The 9,433-nt window shown below is 40.7% G+C and overlaps 1 protein-coding gene across 5 annotated transcripts in view; it reads left to right on the top strand.

Annotated features, from left to right (window-relative positions):
- Window positions 1-4,083: 4,083 nt before the first annotated feature.
- The window catches only part of EPHA7 (EPH receptor A7), a 178,822-nt gene continuing 173,472 nt past the window's right edge, over window positions 4,084-9,433 (top strand). For all 5 annotated transcript variants that reach the window (XM_049772175.1, XM_049772174.1, XM_049772173.1 and 2 more), the window contains exons 1-2: window positions 4,084-4,296; window positions 8,838-8,902. In XM_049772175.1, the coding sequence (XP_049628132.1) occupies window positions 4,200-4,296; window positions 8,838-8,902 (162 nt within the window). In that variant the 5' untranslated portion in view covers window positions 4,084-4,199. The remainder of the gene's footprint in view (window positions 4,297-8,837; window positions 8,903-9,433) is intronic.

The raw sequence follows: 9,433 nt of genomic DNA, 5'->3' as shown, positions 1-9,433 counted from the left end.
GAAAATTTTAGATGGATATCTATGCACTTGGCCTCATGATTTTAACTTATACAGGAAATGTTATACATTATAGTTTGTATATTATTTGTTGAGCTGCCTTAACTAAGTAAATGAAGTAAAAAGTCATGATAATTGATTTTATGAACGTTGCTGTCATGTGATTTCTCTGGGCTTAACATTTTACAAGCACAAAAATGGTCTTATGATATAATTCCTGAACTCTGACTTCTTACATTATTAATTATGGCTGAATCTGAACAGAAAATGTGAAATTATTACAATTTCTATGTTTGTAATTTATGTAATTTTTTTACATTGAACGCAAATAAATATTTTAAGGACAGTACATAAATCATGCTAATGTAAACACTTAAATGATTTTCCTGCACAGTGGAAAGATTGTTTACTCTGACTGAAATCACAAATAGAGAACCAAATTTTCTCTAGTATCTATTAGCCAAGACATAAAATTTCTTTTCTGTTTAAATCTGTTCTGAAGAATGCCTTTTCTAACTCAATTTAAATTACCTTCTTTTCTGTGATGAATTTGTGCTTTACATGGACTAGCTATAAATGAATTTAGACAGAAAGGGGAAAAGTAGGAGGTTCAGAAACAAGTATTTGATTTCATGTGTGTTAGCTAATTTGAGAGGTTTGAGTTCATAACTTTATAGAGTGTCAGATTATTCCTTTATTCTCTTAAGACATTTCTACAACTACAACTACCACCACTAGTACTACTACTACTACACACACACACACACACACACACACTCACATACATAAGATTTTATTTTAACATAAATAATACTTTGCTCTAAATGCCGTTATAAGTTATCACTCAATGACATTTGCTCTAAAACAAAAGATTATTAAAAATAATAATAATAATTACAAAAGAAAACAGAGAGGAACATTTTAGTATGTAAATATGATAAAAGATTATAACAGCTGTGCCTTACTTGGTATGTGTCTTGAATTCGTAAATTTATTCTTATACATATATAATCATATGGAAATATTAGTAATTGGATTAAAATCACGGTGGGAAAATTATGCACATCTTTTCTATATTTAAAGTAAAGCATGTCTTCTCTTTTTACTATGCATTTATAACTAATGTTTGAATTCTTTTTCATTTTTAAAGTCAACTAAATATAAGTAGGCCTACTCTATCAATGTATTGCACAAGGAGGGTATCAAAAGTAAAAAAAGTGTTTTTAGAATTTCTTCTTGGGCTCACAAGTTATAACTGTACACACCCTTTGGTATGACTCAGAAATATGAATTTTTTCTCATTTATTTCATGTACAAACTGATATTTACTTAATATAAGTTGTCTTAGAGATATTATGCACATTTTATAAATATGAAGCTAAAATTCCTCTTTTGGTATAAAGAAAATTATTTTTCCTTTTCTTTCTTTTTTATTCCACAGCTTCAAAAATAGATTCCTCTGCTTTACTGTTGGCAAATATAACATATCAATTTATGCATTAAAATATATGCAGTATAATTCTACTGTATAGTAAATATTTTCTTTTTGATGAAATTGTTTGCTTAGTTTAAATAATGTAACTTCTTTATCAATACACGCAGACGGAAAAGGAAGCAGAGAAGATTGGTGTATCTAAAAAAAAGTATTATTGTACAACTCTGCAGAGAATACTGTCAGTGGTCTGGCTCATGTGTATTTAATTTGAAGTTTCTAGTCTCAAAAATAAAAGCTACATTGCATTTTCCCCTGAATAAGAAGGGTTTCCTATACCACCTACACTCATCAGAGTGAAGAATGTAACTTCTTTGGTTTCCTGATTTAATGGAAAGGTATTTGTATTCACATCACTGAGTATTAGTCATTCAATAGATGAAAGGGATATTTTAAACTTTAAAGGCTACCTTGGTGTCACTCTAAGAAGTGGGGATGAAACCCTAGGGAAAGTGTTGAAATCCTGGAGAATGATTTCAGCTATTAGAGGTGGTTTGCAATGGGTGAGCTTGTGGTTTTTAGATGAATATTCTGAAAGCCTATGTGTGGGGATTTATGTTTTTAATTCTAGTGTTTTACCTTACATTTTTACTTGTAAAGCATCTGCTAGTGTAAATAACTACTTGATCTTCTCTGTAACAGTGCACTCTACATTTTTTTTTGTCTCTTTTCAAGGTTAATCTACTAAGCAGTTTGCATTTTCTAGAATCCTTTAAAAGTCCTTAAGATATTTTAGCTACTATTTTGAAATATTTAATCAGTATAATTTAATAGGTATATTAAAAACATGTAAACTTAGAGGAGAAAATATCCCTTACAGAATCAGGTTAGAGGAGAAGAAATTTTCTTTCTCTGCTCTCTGCGAGGAAAACTATAGTTATCATACAATAAAATTGGGGTTCTGGCTTCTGAGTCTTTGCTATAAAATACTAAAAATAATTTAATTTATTTTATATTTCCATATGGAAATATGAAAATATAGAGATATGAAAAGTTTGGAATCTTTGGCAGTATCAAACTTCGACTTCTATAAAAATAGAATCATGAAGAACTAGATTGTTTTGTTGTTGAAGAAATAAAGGACAAATTAAACTCATCTTACACATTATCAACTTATTCTGTATGACTTTTGAAATGCATGATTTGGTAATTAGGGTTCAAAGTTCTTCCTTTTATTAAATTGCCCACCTTTTAAATTGTATTGTTCGAAACTGCCTAATGGTTAACACATTTCTCTCTCTAGGATTGTCCCTAGTGCTGGCTTGAAAGTGGGATGGATTCAACTAGATAATGTTGGCTACTTTTTTTATTCTTAGTTTCCCTTTGACAGATAATTATTGACAAATCATTAAAAAAGTGGTCAATACTTGTAAAAGGATCTCGCCTTAGAATTTAATGCATAGAGGCATTCTCTAAAATCAAGTGTAATTTATGCAGCGACATGGGGGAAAGTGTCTAAAGTCTGGCAATGAGAAAAAAATAAAAAAAATAAACCTCAGAAAATAATACAGAACCCCAGAACCTTCAGATAATTCTCAGAAGGTCCTGGCCTGGTGATAAAAGAGTGGAGAGAAAAACAAAAGACTTTTTTTTTTTTTTTTTTATTCACTCCTTTTCTGTGTCCTTGGTCCTAGCTTGTTCCAAACTCTTGGAAACATTGTTTGGAACACAATGCATGTGGGTACTTTTATTCTTCTAGGGACTCTTTAAGGGTGGTGCTCAGAGAGATCGGCCACAGGAGTCAAAGAAAATAAAGAAAAGAGGGGAAGAAAAAAAAATAAAAGAAAGCAGAAACCGGATCCGCGAAGGTGGAGAGTAACACACACAAAAAAGTAAAAGGCACGTTCCTTAAAGGCACACAGCTCATTTCACAGTCCGGGACCCTGTGCAACTAGAGCTTGAGAGAGAGACAAGCTTTGCATCTCGGGTTTCTTTCTCCACAACCGCCAGGGGTACCGCTAGACTGTACAGCCCACGCAGGGAGTGTTATTCTCGGATTCATTCGCTCCCAGCAAAGCTGGCTTGATCCAAAGCCCAGCTCCTCGCAACGACACGCAGCTCCCCTGCCATCATCCTCTTCCCCGAGCATCCCGAGCCAAGCCAGCAGCCCAGAGGCCAGAACCTGGAGTGGAATCCTGGAAACCGCAACCTGACTCCCTCTCGCCGCCGATTGGTCGGCGCCCCGAGCCCCGCCCCCTCGACCCTGGCGGCTTTTTCTTTTTTTTTAGTTTTTGGTCGGGACCCGCCCCTAGGCCCTGGGAATCGCCGCCTGGCAGGTCGGTCGCTGCTGCCACTCAGGCGGAGTGGCGCTGGCTCTGGCCTCGGAGCCCCGCCCCCGCCCCTAATTGATATTATTGGAGTGTGGAGCGAGCGGCCGGTCTGCAGTCGGAGACTCGCAGGCAGCAACTACGGTGCGAACGAAACTGGAGGAGGCAAACAATTAAATAAATAATAATAATAAAAAAAAAATTGGGAGAGAAGCTGAACGTCGTGGAACAGCCAGCCGGAGATCGAGAAGGGGGAGAATCGATGATGCGAGGAGCGCAATCAGAATAACATAAGAATAAATCAACAAAACCAAAAAAAATTATAAACACATCAAAATCTATCCGGGAGCAGACAAACGGCAATTGATTGCAAAAAAAAATTAATAATACATAAAGCTACCATTCAACTGAAAAGCTAAAAATCCAAAACCTGCTCATGCACCATGGTGTTTCAAACTCGGTACCCTTCCTGGATTATGTTCTGCTACCTCTGGCTGCTCCGCTTTGCACACACCGGGGAAGCGCAGGCTGCGAGGGAAGGTAAGGAGCTTGGGGGAGGGACAAAAAAAAAAAAAAAAAAAAAAAAGCAAAGTTTGTTCGGACTTATTTATTTCTCTGGCTGCCTGGCACGAACCGTTCGGGTTGGTTTTGGGGGCTACCAGGCGACCCTCTGCTGCCCGTTCCCCGCCCCCCTTGCTGCCCAGGCGGCTCCTAGGAAGGGCGGGCGGCGAGCTGGGTTGCCTCGAACCTCCCTCTGGCAGCCCTGGGCCATCCGCCCAAAGGGAGGGAGATCTGGGGCGCAGGCTGGATGGAGGCGGGTGTGCGCCCGGCAGCCACGATCGGTGGGATGGGGCCGCGGGGAAGAAAGAGGTCGGCTGGCTTGTGCCCGGGAAACCCGGGAGGGTTCAGATCTCTTCCATGTGCCCTCGATCGGTGTTGGCCGGCCGGCCGAGCTTTGCCCGGAGTTGGTGGGAGACCGAGGGGAGCTCAGCCCCCGCGGTCTGAGTCCGCCAGTCGGCGTGCGAGGGAGTCACGAACCTTCCTTCCCCCAGGGGGGCCGTGACTTGTGTGCGCTCGGAGCGCTCGGGTTCTAATGAAGTGCTCCTGGAGTCGGAGGCGGCGGCGGCGGCGGCGGCGAGAGGCCTGAGGTTGGCTCCCGGCCTCCCTCCCTCCCGCTCCGAACAATAAGGCGGCAGACGGACGGAGGTGAAGCGAAGAGCGGAGAGCGGCCCCGCGGTCCGGACCGGGCACTGGCCGTGCAGTGCAGCTTGCTCTGCGCGCGGGGCCCGGAGTCCGCGGGCCAGCGGGGCAGCCCCGGCCCGGAGGACTGACTTGACCTGGCCGCTTAAGGGAGACAGGGGGCAGTCTGGGGCTGGACAACAAAGATCCTGCCCGGGCGAACATCTGGCAGCTGTGCAGTCCGCCCGAGTGGGGCAACCTAGACTAGAGGGAAGGCTGGAACCCGGGGTCCGTTCTAGTTCTGGCGACGGCAGATTTCATTTGGGCAGCCCGAGCCGCGTGTCTCTGTCCCGTGCCCTTCCCCCAGAACCCCCCTCTTTTTTTTTTTTTTTTTTCTTGCTCTTAACCATTGACAGAAGGTAAAATACCTTTTGGTGCCTGTAGTTGGAGCTGGGGAAAAATAAATCCTATCAATGGTAATGTCATGCTCTTGAGCAGTGTCACAGTCAAATCTCCTACTTCTTTTCTTTTTTTTTCTTCTAGTCGTACATTTAATAAGGTGGATCATTTGCTCCTCTTAAGAATCAGAATTTAATAATGACTCGATCAGGCGTGTGGAGGGAGGACTCTGAAGATTTAGGTCATGGTAGCGACTGGGGAGGATGCGTGGTGCTGTTACGCATCGCTGTTTTTCTTTATCAATGACCAAAAAATTTAGTGACTTCAAAGTGTTTCTTTTTTTAAAGTCTCTGGGTACACCGCTTGTCTTTTCACTCAGATCGTACCCTAACCCGACGCTTTGGCCCATTCATTCCCTAATGCAACCTGACCTTCTGATTCCAGTTTCCACATCAGAAACCTCTGTGGACGCTGTACCCATTCAGAAAAACAAAAACAAAAACAAAAACAAAACCCCAGCGGTTCCGAAGAGGTCCGTTATGCATTTGCAAAAACTCAAGGGGCAGCTGCTAGAAACACGCACGCAGACACAGTAAAAAAAGAAAAAGAAAGAGAGAGAGAGAAAAAAATCGCAATTTTACGCACAGGGCATTCTATCCCCAAACCTTGCACCGCCTTGCTTGGGAATTTCTGGACCTAAGGAAAAGTTTCCATGGCCACTGGGAGCCCGGCGCGGGGCGCGAGCTCCAAGCCGGCCCGGGCAGGGGTTGGAGCTATAAATAATGGCCATCACTAGGGGGAGAGGTTCCTGCAGCCAGACGATCTCGCTCTGACTCTCGCTCTCTCTCTCTCTCTCGCTCTTCTTCGCTCTTGCGATTGCAAGAGACGTGGAGAGGCTTCTGCTTCTTGAAGACCGCAATCTTGAAAGGCAGAGGAGAAAGTAAGAGGTTGAAAAAGTCGGTGGGGGTGGCGAGATGCGCCCCGCTTCTGTACCGGGACACTTACTTGCTTGGGCGAAGTGATGCACGGTCTAAAGCTGCCTTTTTTTGGGGTGGGGGTTAAACTAAGCTAGCCCCGAGACGCTTTCCCTGCATCCGAGGGGGAACTGCTGTTGGAAATCCCGACTTCTCAGTTTTCTTTTTCTTTTCTTTTCTTTTTTTTTTTTTTAAGGAGGAAAATGAGGGACCCTTTCCTTACATTTTTTTCCCACCCCCGATCTCTCTGGGAGGTCTCCTGCTATCCTGGTGCAAGATTAAAGTCTGGCAGGCGAGCAGCTGCTGCCTTTTTTCTTTCTCTTGGTAAAAGCCGCCGCCGGATGCCTTAGACTTAGACTTAGAGAGAGGCTTCCCGAAAGCTGCTCTCCTCCCAGGTCCTAGTGGATGGAGCTGGGGCGCCAGCGGCTCCCTGGAGACTCTGCAGGTCTGGGGATGGAGGGAAGCTTCGTGGGCTGCCCCCGCCTCGCCCTGTCTGCGGCCCCGCCCTGGTTCCCCCCCCCCCCCCGCTGCCCTGGTGGCCCCGGGCTAGGCAGGTCCCCGGGGTGATGCGCAGCTGGCCACCAAACTGGTAGGCGCCGCGGGGTGAGGAGCCCCGGTTCCCCAAGGGGTGCATCTAGACTAGAGCCTGGAGGAAGAGGAGGATGGCACTGGATGCGCCCAGCAAAGGGGACAGTGGAGGTGTGTGTGTGTGTGTGGGGGGGGGGGGGACACGCTGGTCAGTTTGGAGGTGGCTGCGGACTCCCCTGCACTGGAGCTGAGCATTTTGCTGCCTGTTAGTTTCTCCCTCAACTTGTTTGCATTCCCCTCCGCCTCCCTGCTGGGGTACCGGACTTGCACTCCAGGTTGTGCTGCAGGTGACAAAATGGCAATATAAACAGTCATCTCCTCGCCCAGAGTATTTCACTTTCCCAGAGCATCCGAGAATAAATAGAAGCTTGCAAATCCACCTGTCTCTTCTCAGTCAAAATAGCGATATTATCAAAAAAAATATCAATATTAAAAATAGCGATATTATCATAATGTCACCAGAATAATAGTGATGCTATAATAAATCTCAAAAGGAGAGTACTTGGCAGCTCACATTGTCTCCGCGTGCTTTGTCTCTATTGTCGACGATCAAAAAAAGAGAAAAAAGACCCTAAACATAACCACTTAAATTGATGCGCCCATTGGTGTACTAAGTGTGAGATACTGCTTAACGTTTAAAGATGAGTTTTCCCTTCTTGATAGAGGCTCGATATTTGTGTCCACATATTTGTGCTGTCAGAATCTTAGCGAGAGTTCTTCGTGTAAAACAGTTTTTTTTTGAGGGGGAGGAAAGTGCTTCCACTTGGATTGTCACAGCGAATTATATTGTTTAGTGTAAAGTAATTGAGTAATTGATCAATTGTTCCTTCAATTTTAGCTAGCCGATTTTCATTGCTTTCCAAGTACATATTTTTTTTCCTTTAACAATTAAAAGTTTGTAAGAGGATGTATTTCCTTTAAGTCTAAATCTCAGTATTTTGCTGTAGTTAGTGTTATGCATTTACATACCTAAACTACATTTGCTTTTATTTCTGGGCAAATGAACAAGTTTTTTCAAACGCAGTCAGTCAGAAACATTTTAAACCGTAAAAGATCAAGTAACTCTGAAACCAGTTGAAGCAGAGTGAATACTTATCAAGGTAATTGCCCTAAAAATTAATATATTTATATATACCATTTAAATATGCTATGTGTTAATATATTGCATATGAATAAGATTATATTGCATTAATAGTACCAGAAATAAATTAATAGTATTATTGAGAAGAAAAAAGTAGAATATAACAGCTATTACAATCAAGTCAGAGATTAAACATCATTTGAGTACTAACCCATATTTTGGTACATATGGAAATGTCAAATGTGATCACAGTAAATATAAGAAGATCTTTGGCTAAAACCAAAATATGTCTTATAGATAAAAGACTGTCTTCATCATTGTATTGCTTACTGAGTTTTTAGTAATATCCACTTTGTCATAAGAGAGAAGGATATTATGCGGAAACTTTAAAACAAAAGCTCCAGTTTTTTACAGGTTCATGAAAATACCTTCACCAGAACATTAGGAGTTAATGACTGACTGGACATTAATATGGAAGTATTCTACCTTAAGTTTATGTTATTACATTTTGCTAAATTTGCATGGTTCTAATGACACAAAATTCTAATATATAACTGCTAAGAATTAGCATATCAGATACCAATTCTTTACCCTAACTTCCATGCTCTTGTTTTTTTTTTTATTTAAAAACTTTAATGTAAAAGGTATCAATTATAATGTTGGCATCTTACAACATTTTTCCCTGTGAAAGTGAAATATACTTGTATAAGGTGGGTATTTATATCACATTTATTTGCAGAACTAATATCTTGTGCTTAAAATATAAAGTGGTTATAATATGGGTTTGATTCCCATTAATAGTGTTGACAAATATGTTTAAACTTATCATATTACATTTTGAAATAAACTTTGTTTTTCAGTACTACTACTGGATTCTAAAGCACAACAAACAGAGTTGGAATGGATTTCCTCTCCACCCAATGGGGTAAGTCCTTCTCATAACGTGTCAGTCTTAATTTTTGTTAAAATAAAGGCAGATATTTTATGAAATTAGCAAAGAAATCTTTATATCTACCCATAAAGAAAAATTATAATTAAATTATTTTGATTCCAAATATCCTAATCAATATTTTGTGGTATTATAATAAGACATTCTGTTATTTGAATATGAAAAAATATGCTTAAAACTTGGGAAAATGAATAAGAAAAATCTACATAATGAAATGTTTGAATTCTTATTTTGAATAAATCATACCTCAATTCCAGTCTATAAGTGCTAACTAACCACAGGGAACAATTCTTTTATAAACTCACTTAAATATTTGTAGTTGCTTTATATTTTAGTACACTCACCACTTAGGTTACATATAGTTCTTTAAAACAGCATGCATTCGGTTTTTCTTTTTAAATAGTGTTAGTATCATTCTAATATTTTAAGTGAAATCCAAAATACATAATATGTGGAATGCAGTGTTTTGTAATGAAGTTGTTTGAAAATATATAAAATTTCTAGAAT

The sequence above is a fragment of the Suncus etruscus genome, chromosome 4 (assembly GCF_024139225.1).
Source record: "Suncus etruscus isolate mSunEtr1 chromosome 4, mSunEtr1.pri.cur, whole genome shotgun sequence".
Classification (NCBI taxonomy): domain Eukaryota; kingdom Metazoa; phylum Chordata; class Mammalia; order Eulipotyphla; family Soricidae; genus Suncus; species Suncus etruscus.
Note: the sequence above shows the minus strand (reverse complement) of the source record. Positions and strands in the feature narration are given on the sequence as shown.